The sequence below is a fragment of the Balaenoptera ricei genome, chromosome X (assembly GCF_028023285.1).
Source record: "Balaenoptera ricei isolate mBalRic1 chromosome X, mBalRic1.hap2, whole genome shotgun sequence".
Classification (NCBI taxonomy): domain Eukaryota; kingdom Metazoa; phylum Chordata; class Mammalia; order Artiodactyla; family Balaenopteridae; genus Balaenoptera; species Balaenoptera ricei.
In genome coordinates this window covers 104,142,436-104,156,997 of record NC_082660.1, presented here as the reverse complement: position 1 = coordinate 104,156,997, position 14,562 = coordinate 104,142,436, and the positions used below count along the sequence as shown (strand labels likewise).

The window sequence follows — 14,562 nt, the reverse complement described above, 5'->3', positions numbered from 1 at the left end:
CATTATTTCTGTAATCTACTAAAGCAACGACTGACTGAGCACCTACCTACTAGGTCAGGTGCAACGCTAGGCTCTTACAGATTTTATTCATTTCAAAATCTCCAAGGTAAGTATTATTGATCCCATTTTACTGATGAGGAATCTGAGGCTAGAAGAGGTTTCCCCCAGGTGACATCATTCTCAAGTGGCAGAACCTGAATGAGAATGCAGATCTGTGCTCTTGCCAGGATATTATGCAGCAACCCTTACTTGGCATTATTGTGCTTGTCATCTTCTGTTAGATTGCCACTCTTAACAAGGTCATAGTTTATGCAGCCTGGCTGGATGGCATCAATTAAATCCACAACTGCCAAACTGGAGCTGATCGTCTTGTCCTAGGGTAAAAGGACAATACATCTGAGAATTTCAATGGGTACAAATTAACGTGGATTACCTATATACAGCTGCCAGAAACAAAGTCCAGTAAATTAAAAAAGAATCACGCCATTAGCCCAACAATGATTCTCACTCACAAAGAAACCAAAAGCTAGCCTTCCAAATTATAGATACTTTCTAGAGCAAACAATGTTCAATAGTCAAACATGGAATTCTTACCTTAAAACTCTGAATGGAAGTTGATTTTCCAGCTTCACTCAATGTTCTGTTCACCCAGCTTACAATGATGTCGTCATTAGCTTTCTGACCATCTCCAAGATCTTCCAGGACATTGAGGGTATATCTAAAAGAAGAAGCAGAAGAAAAGGTCCTGATCTACTTCATGAGAAAAAATTCAATTAGAAAGATGCTTTATCTTTAATTTCTTCTCCTTAGGTTTAGATTTCATGGAAAGAGAGTTGCACTGTATGAAAAAAAAAAAACACCAACATTTCAAGTAGTAGTGGCTTGCCATTGAGCTGCCTTTTGCACTGGTTGGGGGAAGATTCTCAGTCCTTTAATGAGTAAGCCCAACAGTCCACTGCAGTCTCATTTTGTACTAGTCCAACCATGGTAAGGACTTAAAATAAGCTGTGCTTTGGCTGGTACCCAGTTATAATGAATGCTTTTCAGCATTACAGTTAAGAGATCTTTCTCAAATATATACATGGGATATTCATAATTTTTGCTATTTTTATTCACCGACACTAAATGAGGCTCAAGTCTGTCTGTCAGGCTTCCTATGAAAAAAGGGAAATAGTCACAGTTCTGCTGCCTCACTTTCAAGAAGCCATCTCTCATTGGCCATCCAACATATATTCATTACTTAGGCTCACTTCAGAGTCTAAACACAGAAATTTCAAAGATGTAGTCATTGATACATTTGCTTAAAAATAATAAGGACTAGATCACAGACCTGTATTATAGTGAAGCTTAAACAGCTAAATTGTGCACCATACCTTCTCATCAGCTGCCAGACTAAAGCTAAAGTCAGGGTTTGGTTCCCATCATTCAGGTCTTGCCCTCCAATGCCAACCAGGGAGAATTTGGCAGGATGCTTCCCTAATTCAACAGCATAGTTGCAGTTTTCTAGCTGCAAACACACAAAAGCAAATGCTTAAAAGATTTTTCACTTGTTTAATCTGTATATGCACATGTGCACAAAACTAAGACACAGTTCCTTTCCTTAAGAAGCTCAGAGCCAACGAGTTTCCCAAACAAAAGAAACAAATTGAGAATTAAAAGTCTGTAAGAAGTATGTGCAGCAACCTAATTATCTACCTTTTTCATGTTGGCTCCAAGTTTCGGGTATGGAGGTTTATTCACCTTACTCCAGTCAACAGGAACTTTAATTCGTTCGTATAACTGTAAGATTACCAGGGCATCTTGCAGGTCACTAATGATTTAAAAAGAATTTGATCAATGCTTTCAGACAGCTGGGCCTATGTTTCCTTAAAAACAATAACACTACACTGTCAAACAAGATATATAAAACCATAGATAATATCCAAGACTCCTATATTTTTAATCAATCTGTGCTGAAAATAGAGCTAACACCATCCAATTCTCTTAAAAATATTTATTGAGAGCTTATTGTTTGAAAAGTACTGTTCTAGAAGCTGGGCACATAGGACAAAAATCCCTAGCCTTTAAAGTCAGAGAGAGAGAGAGAAAGAGAGAGAGGGAGAAAGAGAGAGGGAATAAACAAGTATATGGATAATATGATTTGGGGTGTATTTAATTGCTATAAAAAAAAAAAAAGAACGAGGTTAGGGGTTAGGTAGTGGTAGGTGGTGGTCAAGATCTGAATCAGTGGCTTGAATATAGCAAGGGAATAAGGCATTAGATGTGGAAAAGAACATTCCGGGCTGAGAGAACAGTGAGTACAAAGGCTTCAAGGCATCATGGATGGTCTGCTTAAGGCACTCTCTGGTCTGTTTCAAAATATAAAGTATCTGTTCCCTACGGTGTTAGAAAGACATTTATACATTCTTTCACTTAATGTTAATGATCATGTAAAGAAATAATCTGGGCTTTTGTGTATTTGGAAATGAAAATGGGAGTCACCACTCAACATTTTCCAATATAAGTAAATGCTACAAACTAACATTTAGGAAAGGTTTAGAGCTGTAATTATTTGTGTAGCGTCCATTCATGATGTTCATAACTGTTTACAATAGCAGTAGGAAGGCTTACGCATAGAGATGGTTTACATGGGGATTAACACCAAGAGAGTTCATCCAGTTACGGAAGGTTCTTTCTTCACGAGTTTCTCCTATTAAAAATATTCACAATGTTTATATATTCATTAAATACCTTGTATATGTGCATATAACATCAACCCACATATAAGATTATTTTATTTCTTCTTTACAGATCTAGAGCTTTTTCTCCATTGTGAGTCTCTAAGCAGCCTCTCTAAATACATTCTCTCTAGATACATGCTTCTTTTTTAAACTGGATGAATTTATTTTAAAAGTAAAGAATACAACCTTATTAATAACCAGTTAAGCAATTTAGAGGTGTATGAAGTTTTTATAATCTCCTCCTCTGTCTAATCCTTCTCCAGTATCTCCCCAAATCCCCATACCTCTAAAGTAACTGATGTTATCAGTTTAGTTTTTATTTTAAAATTTTGCTAGGGTCGTATCGTATAAACCTCTGTACTCATATTAATCTACATCTTCCCTCTACCCATTTAACAAATACTAAGCTACATATATGTACTCCTTTTACATGCCTATATTAGAGCAACAAATTATTTGAAACTTCAAAAGCACAAAATTTAAAGATTTTATAGTAATGATAGTAGACATGCAATGAACTACTATTTACATTTGTTAATTTTTAAGTACTATATTTCATGCATATATAATCTGGCAAAGGTAAACTCTGCCTTTCCCGAACTTAAACGAATAATTACCATGCATTATTATTATTTTTTGAGTAGGTTAAGTGTGAAAGGAACTGGGGCCAGTTAGTCTGACTGGAAGAATGAAACATAAATATTGTAAATTTATAAATTTTATGGAAATGTGTGTAAATTTTATGCATATAGGCATTTTTCTGGTGAGAGGTTTAAAAAGTGGCCTAATTCTAAAATATTAAAATAAAACATTGGTTTACTAAGTGGCCTTAAACTAAGTGACCCTAGGCTAGCTTACTTTAAAAGTTCCCTTGTATCATTCCTTTCTATTAGCTGCCACTTTTTACTCAGCCCTTGGGACTACTTCTAGCAGACAGCTGCTAAGGGGGATAAGGAAACTTATTAAAGTCAAGATTATGAAATCACTGTGGCCTATGTATTTCTACTCTGTAGTCCCAAACATAATTTAAGAAACCTTTAGTTACCTTCTAATAGAGTCCAGTCAATATCCTGGTTCTCTGGCTTAGTTAGTGCTGGGTATTTATTAAACAGGTTAGCCACAAAGGCTAAGTTCAGTTTGGGGTTTCCACTGACAACATCAGCAGGGGTAACAAACTGTCTGCAACCTAATTTGTCTGCTTGTTGAAGCATGCTCTCAGCTCTCTTCAAATCATCTGTTTCCTGTTGAAGTAAAATAAGAAGACATTTTTTTAAAAGACCATACTAAAAATACAGAAATGTTTTCCTACAATGATAGGTTGGGTATACAATTCTGTTTTCTCTTAGTCAATATATGGTACTTATATTATTGTTTTGAATGCAAAAAAAAAAAAAAAAAGTTGGCTGTGCTGGATATGCAGTACCTTGAAAATACCCTAGATGGCACCAGATCATATATCTAAGGACAGAATACATTTAACTCAATTGAGATTACATCTCTCATGGCAAAATTCATCAAGAAAAAAGCAAAACCTGTTCAGATTTTTAAATTAAGCCCTAAAGAAGGTATAAGGCTGAAAAAGATGATGGAATTATGAGAAAATATTTTAAAAATAATAATCAGGGATACCAGGTTCCGATAATTTTATTTCAGGTTTAAATTGCATATTTTAAATTGTAGTTTTTCTCTTCAACTATTTTTTGTTTGTTTTATTTTACTTTTCCACCCGGGAAGCAAAGTTTTCCATTTCTGTAAAAAAATACTTACTTTCAACTAATTCCTAGGACTCTTAACTTTTCTTCTCCATTTTGCCTTTTTTTTCTTCTGGAAAGGTGCACGCTGATCTCTTGACTAACATACGGTTTGGTGAAGATTTTAAAGTTATAGATCCGATGATTTCAGACCAATGTAAAAATAGTTTCCCAGGTGCTCACCATTCCCACCTCCCACCAATAAAAGTTCCTCCTCCTGGAGCTGCAGGAGAAACAGTTGCTTTTGGATTATTCGTTTCTAGTGACCTGCCCTCCAGACTGCTCTTGGCAGCTACAACAGACATCTCCACCCCAGTCTACCCCAGGGCAAAAGTAGCTCTTCTGGAAAACAGTGTCATGTGAAAAGGGATTTTATAACTGGGAGGAAAAAAGAGAGAAAGGGAACTTGAGGAATGTTACTTCTAAACCAACATGGTGCATGCAGATTGTATACTTTGAGAGTCTTAACTCTGTCTTTAATGGGTGATGGTATCTTTAGTTTTTTAATCTCCAGTGAGGTGCCTTGACTGTCTGGGACTCCAGGACAATGTGTATTTATTGTGTTACCCTTCTCTGTTACCATCTGCAGAGCAATCAGTAACCATGAGCAGATGGGCAACTGAGTGGGATTCAGCCTTCCTTCAGGACTCTCTGTGAGCCTAGTGACTTCCTCTCATAGAGCCTATTTTATTTCTTGTAACCTATCAGTTGTTACTTCAATGCCTCTGGTTTATGCTATTTACCATCTTTATTTTAAAATCCCTTATTTATTGATCATCTTGGCATTCCTAAACAAAAAGCATTGATAATATTGGAATAGAAGGAAGCTTTAAAATAGTCAAAAATTTAAAAAATTCAAATAAATATACTGTAGAATAGTGAAACAAAAAATAATCAAATAAAAAATATACATATGCAAAAAAGAACTTCAGCCCATACCTCACATCATATTCAAAATTAACCCCAAACACACACACACAAATGTATAAACCCAACACTATAAATCTAAAACCCAAATGTAAAACTAAATGTAAAACCCCAAACTATAAAACCTCTAGGAGAAAACATACGGAGAAATGCTTGTGACCTTGTGTTAGGCTAAAAGGTCTTAGATACAACACCGAAAGCATGATTCATAAGAGAAAAAAATAACTAAATCTGACTTTGTCAAAATTAACAACGTCTGTTCTGTGAAAAACACCGGGACTAAATATTTGCAAATCACATATCCAATAAAGGACTTGTATTCAATCAAAATATATAAAATACTCAAAACTTGACAAGAAGAAAACAAACAATGCAATTAAAATGGGTAAAGTGTTTACTCCCGTTTACCATTGCAACAAAAAGAATAAAATATCTAGGAATAAACCTACCTAAGGAGACAAAAGACCTGTATGCAGAAAATTACAGGACACTGATGAAAGAAATTAAAGATGATACAAATAGATGGAGAGATATACCATGTTCTTGGATTGGAAGAATCAACATTGTGAAAATGACTCTACTACCCAACACAATCTACAGATTCAATGCAATCCCTATCAAACTACCACTGGCATTTTTCACAGAACTAGAACAAAAAATTTCACAATTTGTATGGAAACACAAAAGACCCCAAATAGCCAAAGCAATCTTGAGAACAAAAAAGGGAGCTGGAGGAATCAGGCTCCCTGACTTCAGACTATATTACAAAGCTACAGTAATCGAGACAGTTTGGTACTGGCACAAAAACAGAAATATAGATCAATGGAACAGGATAGAAAGCCCAGAGATAAACCCACGCACATATGGTCACCTTATCTTTGATAAAGGAGGCAAGCATATACAGTGAAGAAAAGACAGCCTCTTCAATAAGTGGTGCTGGGAAAATTGGACAGGTACATGTAAAAGTATGAAATTAGAACACTCCCTGACACCATACACAAAAATAAACTCAAAATGGATTAAAGACCTAAGTGTAAGGCCAGACACTATCAAACTCTTAGAGGAAAACATAGGTAGAACACTCTATGACATAAATCAAAGCAAGATCCTTTTTGACCCAGCTCCTAGAGAAATGGAAATAAAAACACAAATAAACAAATGGGACCTAATGAAACTTAAAAGCTTTTGCACAGCAAAGGAAACCATAAACAAGACCAAAAGACAACCCTCAGAATTGGAGAAAATATTTGCAAATGAAGTAACTGACAAAGGATTAATCTCCAAAATTTACAAACAGCTCATGCAGCTCAATAACAAAAAAAAAAAAAACCCAATCCAAAAATGGGCAGAAGACCTAAAAAGACATTTCTCCAAAGGAGATACACAGATTGCCAACAAACACATGAAAGAATGCTCAACATCATTAATCATTAGAGAAATACAAATCAAAACTACAATGAGATATCATCTCACACCAGTCAGAATGGCCATCATCAAAAAATCTAGAAACAATAAATGCTGGAGAGGGTGTGGAGAAAAGGGAACCCTCTTGCACTGTTGGTGGGAATGTATATTGATACAGCCACTATGGAGAACAGTATGGAGGTTCCTTAAAAAACTAAAAATAGAACTACCATACGACCCAGCAATCCCACTACTGGGCATATACCCTGAGAAAACCATAATTCAGAAAGAGTCATGTACCACAATGTTCATTGCAGCTCTATTTACAATAGCCAGGATATGGAAGCAACCTAAGTGTCCATCATCAGATGAATGGATAAAGAAGATGTGGCACATATATACAATGGAATATTACTCAGCCATAAAAAGAAATGAAATGGAGGTATTTGTAGTGAGGTGGATGGAGTTAGAGTCTGTCATACAGAGTGAAGTAAGTCAGAAAGAGAAAAACAAGTACAGTATGCTAACACATATATATGGAATCTAAGGGGAAAAAAAAAGGTCATGAAGAACCTAGTGGCAAGACGGGAATAAAGACACAGACCTACTAGAGAATGGACTTGAGGATATGGGGAGGGGGAGGGGTGAGATGTGACAGGGTGAGAGAGTGGCATGGACATATATATACTACCAAATGTAAAATAGATAGCTAGTGGGAAGCAGCCGCATAGCACAGGGAGATCAGCTCGGTGCTTTGTGACCACCTAGAGGGGTGGGATAGGGAGGCTGGGAGGGAGGGAGATGCAAGAGGGAAGAGATATGGGAACATATGTATATGTATAACTGATTCACTTTGTTATAAAGCAGAAACTAACACACCATTGTAAAGCAATTATACTCCAATAAAGATGTTTAAAAAAAATGGGTGAAGTGTTTAAACAAAGATATATGGATGGCAAATAACTACGTGAAAAGATGTTCAACATCATTTGCCATTAGGGAAATGCAAATTAAAATCACAATGAGACACCTCTACACCTGTTAAAATGATTCATGTTTAACCACACTAAGGTGTCAGTGAGCATGTGGACGTACTGGTACTTTCACGCACTGCTGGCGGCAATGAGCAAAGGTACAACCACTTTGGAAAACAACTTGGCAGCTGCTTAAAAAAGTTAAACACACACATACCATACTACCCAGCCATTCCACTCCTAGGTATTTACCCAAGATAAATGAATGCGTATATGCATACAAAGACTTGTATATGAATGTTCAGAGCAGCTGTATTTGTAATAGCCCCAAACTGGAAACAATCCAAATGTTCATCAACAGGTGAATGGATAACAAATTATAGTATATCCATTCACTGGACTATTATTCAGCAATAAAATAGGAATGAATTTACGATACATGCAACAACGTGGATGAATCTCAAAATAATTACGCAGAGTGAAAGAAGCTAGATAAAATACGAGTACATACTGTATGATTCCATAAAATTCTCAAAAATTCAAACTAAACTGAAAGGAAGCAAATCAGTGGTTGCCTGGGATGGAGGAGTATGGGGGCAGGGAGGAATTACAAAGGATCATGAGGAAACTTGATATATATCCCTAAAGAAGATGTAAGACTGAAAAAGATGAAGGACACTGAAAAACAAGGGGAAAAGCAAGAGGAAAGGCTCAGAGGTAAAATGAGTGTGTGTGTGGTGGGTACAGAGTAGTGGGAAATTGCACTGGCCGGAAGAGATGGAGCAAGATGGTATAGCAGGGCCTTACATGATCAGCAGAACATTTCGGATTGAACTCTAGAGTCAATGGGGAAACCTTGAAGGATTCTGAGGAGGTAAGAGACAATGAAGGGAGTGCTTTAAGATCAACTAGGGAGGAGTGACTGGAGAAGAGCTGTACCAGAATCAGAATCAGTATACTGGTGCCATCTACCCAGGCATAAAATCACCTGGCTAGCCATCCCAGACAGCTCCCTTGGTGCACAAGAGGGCCCCTCATTCATGCCAAGAGTGACCTGAACTGAAGAATTTCACAGTTAAAAACAGACAGAAATATAAGCACTACAAGTCAGTTACAAATTCAGTTCTGATAAGGACAGCATAAATGGTTTAGCCAGTGTAATCCACTCAATCCTACTGTGAAATATGCTAGAAATGTGGATTTTTAAAAACCAGTAGAATACATTCCATATCCAATGAGTACTAACAACAACAGGATCCTAGAAAGTTGGGACTAAATAGTCTAGGCCAACTCTTTACTTCATGTATGAACAAAGTGAAATCCAATTTCGGGAAGGAACTTGTCCAAGGTCATTGAACAAATAAGTGATGTAATCAGGGAACATGTTCCGTGACAGTAATTCCCCAAACTGGATTTCAGGGATCAGGAGTTTGTAAACATATTCACATTACTCTCAACACAGGAATATTACAGATGCATATATGAATATGTAGTCATTAAATCTATCACTGTGATTATAATCCAAATACTTGGAAAAGGTGAGTCTCTAGTGCTTATTTCCCCACACTTGCTTTGAATATTTTATGCCACCCATATGAACCAATGCCACCATAATTACAGAACTCACTAATAAACTATTAACATAAATCAAAGCATCTTTCTGCCTCTGAATTACACCTACAGTAATAAATTTTAAAATAATGCTTAAAATTGCCAACACCATAACATGCAATTATAAAAATTCGTGTTATTTATAAGAAATTGACAACAACTTTGTAAGCTTATAGAATTCAAAAGAACACCTATACTTACATTGAAACCTGACATGTTAATATCTATCCGTGGTTCACCTTCCTTTTGTCCTTTTGGTGCAATTTGATTGAGAAGATGAAAATAGGCTTTGGAATCCTACAAATGAATTGAAAATGTCAGTGAGATCACATTTACAAAGAATGAATGTATCCTATTGTCCCATGTTTGGAAGGATACTCGCGTTGGATTTTGTGAGAATGTACGACACAAATCTCTATCTTCTAATTTAACGGCTCCTTTCCCCAGAAAAGTCCACTTATCTGGCCTTAGGTCTGCCTTGAATATGGATGAACTGGATTTTGTCATGACTTTACAATTTATTGAAGTCATCAATACAATAATGCTAGTAAACACATAACTAGTTCTGTACCTTCACTGAGTTACTGAAGTCAATAAGCTTGATAGATAAAACAAGCAGGAGAAAAGTAGGACAGGAGAAATCCAGGAAGCATAGGGAAAGAAAAAATAAACAGGTTACATCATTACAAAGCACAATATGTATATACCATAAGTATGGAGAAGAGATTAGCTGTGTTAAAGATGTATTTAAATGATAAAAATTTTACAACGAGTAACACTTGAGGTGGTGAAATAACATTAAACCCTTAATTATCTGAATATATTTAACCAAACAAGCTTCTCTTTGTTTTAAGCTTCTGAACTCTTTCATCACTTGAACACTTTCACTTGGAATCCCAATACCTAAAACAAAATGGCATTGCTCATACGGGGTGTGCGCTGGGTGGGTTCAGGCTGTGTGGACACTGCCCAGAACACAACGTGAAAACCACTGTACCAAGTGCAAACACTTATGAGGGTCTTCAACACACATGTCAAATTGTACCAGAGGACAGGAACTGGAGTGAAGATTCCTTAATCATGTTATATTTGAAGATCACCTTCCCAGCCATGATAGTTTTCCATTACTGGGCCTTGACAGTCCAGAAAGATTATAAAGGAATGTTTCTTGTGTAAACCCTATGGATTATGTGCACCCTAATCCCCTGGAGAAGTTGTTCAATATGGAGATTGCTGGATCCAACCTCAGACCTACCAAGCACAGATCTCTGGGAGCTGCCCAGAAAGCTGCATCTTAAATGAACCACCCCAATAAGTTTGATACACTCACCAGAAACGATTCTAAGACTGGGGAGAATCAGGTGAGTGAAAGCCACTTCAGAGCAATTCATGGAATGCAAACCCAGATCATACCATTAGTAGGCATAGGGGTTATCTCCTTCCAAGGAGTAGTGCATTACAGTTGTGAAAGTGCTTTCGCTTACAATTACCTACTAAAGATGCAGAAACAATTAGTAATCTAACCCTATGTACTTGAGAAAGACGGGTAAAGAGCAGACTTCACAGAGTCTGTACTTACTACCCTGAAAAGGGGCTGTACAGGTGAAAATTTGAACTTGAACATACATTACCTAACAATCCTCTGCTTTTTAAAAATATTCAAAGCAGAATATTTTTTAAAAAAAATATTCATTTGTAAATAAGATTCCCTTTTATACATTTAAATTATGTGCTCTGAACATAAAATACATTTATGAATGGTTTTCGGGAACGTATCTAATGTGTAAAGCAAAATATAGCTGGCTAAGCATGTTGCATAAATTAAAAGAAGAGGTGGGGTCAGTTGGTTTTATAATTTTGGGGCCATCCTTAATTTTCACTGATGAAATCAGTAATGCAAATATATCCCATTACTTTCTCTCACCACTGAATAAACTGATGTGGTCACAGACTATTTTCATAGCCCTATTGGCCAGTGACATCTGATGAAGATCCTTGAATTTGTTCCCTGTGTTCCAACATCTGGATTTTGGAGAGCCGAGTTGGTTAATGAGAATGCCAAGATATCTGCTGTGGTGATTTTGGCCCTCTCTCCCCGAGATGCCAAAGGCAACGTGTGGTAAATGAATGCTACCGATGTCTCCCGCCCTTGCGAGTTTTCCCTAGTGCTCATGATGAGCAGTGAGTGCCAAAATTCAACTCAACGCAAGAAATCTTTGTGGGTCTTTTATGTGCCAGGTGTTGTGTTAGAGGTGGGCTTTAGTAGGAGGGCAGTAATGCAAGGGCGGGGGCTGAGGTAGGAGACACAGACATAAATAAAAGTATGTAACTACCCTCAAGAACTCAGCGCCTGAAGGAGGGAGCACATGACAGAAGAGGAGCCAAATAAGAAAGGGGACAGGGAATCCTGAGGCCCTTTCTCTTCTAGGTCTTTACTAACAGGTACACTGAGGCCTGGGAAAGGCAGTTAGCAACAGAAGAGTCATGACTGCCGATCCTTTCATACTCCATGTCGAACAGTAGGCAGAATAGAAAATGTTAGGACTATAATATGATACTTTTTACCCCTTTCTGCAAAATGAAAGCTAGACTTGGTGTAGTTCTCCTTACTTGGCTCCATCTCTCTACTGAACTCTACCATCAGGGCCAAGAGGCAACAAGGCTGGGTGATAAACTCATAGGAATGACCCCTCCTTTAAGCTGGCATGAAATCTCCCGAGTCATTATATCCCCCAAAGTGTCGATAACTGCACAGTTACCTTGATGTCAGCACTAAAATTGTTGATTTTCTGCCAGCCTGAGTTTTCCAAATGAAAGTTTGCCCATCTAAGCAGAAGCTCTTCTGGAGATAATTTCATAAGCTCCTCCAAGGTCTCACCATCTCGAAGTAAAGCAGCCAAGGCTACAAGGAAAAAAGCCACAACCAATATATTCCATGTAACAGTTATTACAAGTTTATTGAGTCTTTTGACACTCTATTAAGTAAGTAATAGAGGTACTAAAAGTACTGTGACCTAGTGCCTGGTTTTCAGGTACTCACAGTCTAATAACAAAGATAAATAAAAGTAGATAATTATGATCCAGATAGAAACATTGTATTATGAGAATACGCAGCAAACATATATTACAACATATTCTTTATTATTCTTCACATTCCAAATACCAATTAAGTTCTAGCTTTTAAGTTGAAAATTTTCACATTATGTCATATATTTACATAAATTGTTCTTAAGTAATATGAAAATCAGAGACTTGGGGGAGTATGTTTAAAATTTTGGAGCCTTTTACTTAACCTTTTGATTAAATGAGTATACAAACCCCATGGTATATATATTTAAGTATAACTAATTAACTCTTGAAGTGTTAAACCTATTTTTAAAGGAATAGAATTCAACTTTGCATTTTCTATAGCATCTAACATGTAAAGGCTGCTCAATAATTTTTTGTTGTTGAACTGAATGCCTAGGAGAAGCCAAGGGTTTTTTGGTGAATATTCCCAGAGGTAACAGGTAGAAGCTTGGGTGTCTGTACAGAGCACTGTCTAAATTCAAGCACTGTTTTATGAAGAAGTTGTGTAGTCCTTATGCAATAATTACCTCCCATAAGATAAAAGGAGATTTATATTGAACAAGAAGACTGAAACTGCCTGACTTCCAAAGAGGTCTAAGCGATACCTCTAACAGGCAAATTTCATCTTTCATGGACTCTGCCTCATGCCATGTCACTCTGGCACTGAGGGATTTAAGCAAGGGAAGAGGCAACATTCTTACTTGTACAGAAGCCTCTTTCTGCTCCCCATCTCCAAGTCAAAGGCTGGAAAGGATTAAACAGCCTGGTATCTATGCACCTGAGACCTTGTCAAAGATAAATCATTTGATTTATTACATGAGCCAATGTAATTTAATTTTGTTGTCTTCCTTTCCTTTTCAATGGACTTCAACTCCTTTAACATGACAAACACTGCTCTGAAGAGGCCAGCAATTAGAAAAATTTTATTTGTTTAAATATGGGCCCCTTTGAGTGGATTGAAAGTGTAAGTGTAATAAAGTCTTGGATAAATGTGCAAAATAAGACTGTTGACAGGCATTGTGAGACCCTGAAATACTGAGAACCCCCAGTATATATTCTTCCCCCAAAGTAACTGAGGATTGATATGGTGAGTTACAGAAGAAAATGTGAATATTTGGAGTGATGCTTAATATTGTAAACTTCAAAAGGAGAGGATAATGTAGTACTTCCGAGCACCCCAGGACAATTGTATTGCATATGCTTATACATCCTAGAAGTCTATGATGTGATATCAAAACCTATCCTATAAGAATGATGCTTCTGCTAATTCAGGAAACATGAGACCACCAGGGGCAATTTAGAATAGTTTTGAAGAGGCCTAAATCTATGATAGAATAGAAAAGGTATGGAAAATAATAGGAGATGGTGTGCAGCAGTGGAGCTGAGGGTGGTGATGGGGTGGGGACTGTGTGGTCAGAGCAGAAAAGAATACATATCAAGTTTGGGGACTTTGGGCAAGTTCCTTAAACTCTCTGTGCTTCCGTGCCTTTACTGTGAAATGAATTCTAAAGTGCCAGACAAATGTTAATTACTACTAAAGAAGAAAGTTATAATTAGGCTGTTTTCCTGAATAACACTATAACATTACCTTATGTTTAATTCTAGTTATCATCTAATCACCTCAATTAAGTGAAAGCATGACAGTCTGCATGACTAGAAAAAATAACCAATAAACGACTTTCAAAATTATGACTGTGTTCCATTACCTTCATTCCTGCTTAATTCAATGTCAGCAAACAAACCGATCTTAATGATCTGCCAAAGCAGTCCCAAAACCAGATGAGGTTTCCCAGCCCGCAAATCTTCTGCACCAATGTTCACAACGTGACACCCAATGGCAGAAGCAGAGTTCAGTGCCAAGTTCAAGTTTTCCTGCAAGACAGCCAATTTACAACACTTGCTTCTTGACCTTTCTGTTTTTTTGCAGTCTATTTCTCCCTTCACTGAAAATAACACTCAGCAAGGAAATTATGTCTTAATTTTACCCACACGTGATGCACAAAAAGCAATATCCAGGCTTTGGTGTTAAAAGCATAGCTAGGGACTCTCCTGGTGGTCCAGTGGGTAAGACTCCGCGCTCCCAATGTAGGGGGCCCGGGTTTGATC

General features: G+C 37.1%; 1 protein-coding gene across 6 annotated transcripts in view; it reads right to left on the bottom strand.

Annotated features, from left to right (window-relative positions):
• The window catches only part of PLS3 (plastin 3), a 90,372-nt gene that overhangs the window by 2,397 nt on the left and 73,413 nt on the right, over window positions 1-14,562 (bottom strand). For all 6 annotated transcript variants that reach the window (XM_059909960.1, XM_059909962.1, XM_059909965.1 and 3 more), the window contains 9 exons: window positions 14,163-14,328; window positions 12,147-12,289; window positions 9,589-9,684; window positions 3,766-3,961; window positions 2,611-2,689; window positions 1,696-1,810; window positions 1,374-1,507; window positions 595-718; window positions 250-374 (listed from right to left, as the gene is read on the bottom strand). In XM_059909960.1, the coding sequence (XP_059765943.1) occupies window positions 250-374; window positions 595-718; window positions 1,374-1,507; window positions 1,696-1,810; window positions 2,611-2,689; window positions 3,766-3,961; window positions 9,589-9,684; window positions 12,147-12,289; window positions 14,163-14,328 (1,178 nt within the window). The remainder of the gene's footprint in view (window positions 1-249; window positions 375-594; window positions 719-1,373; window positions 1,508-1,695; window positions 1,811-2,610; window positions 2,690-3,765; window positions 3,962-9,588; window positions 9,685-12,146; window positions 12,290-14,162; window positions 14,329-14,562) is intronic.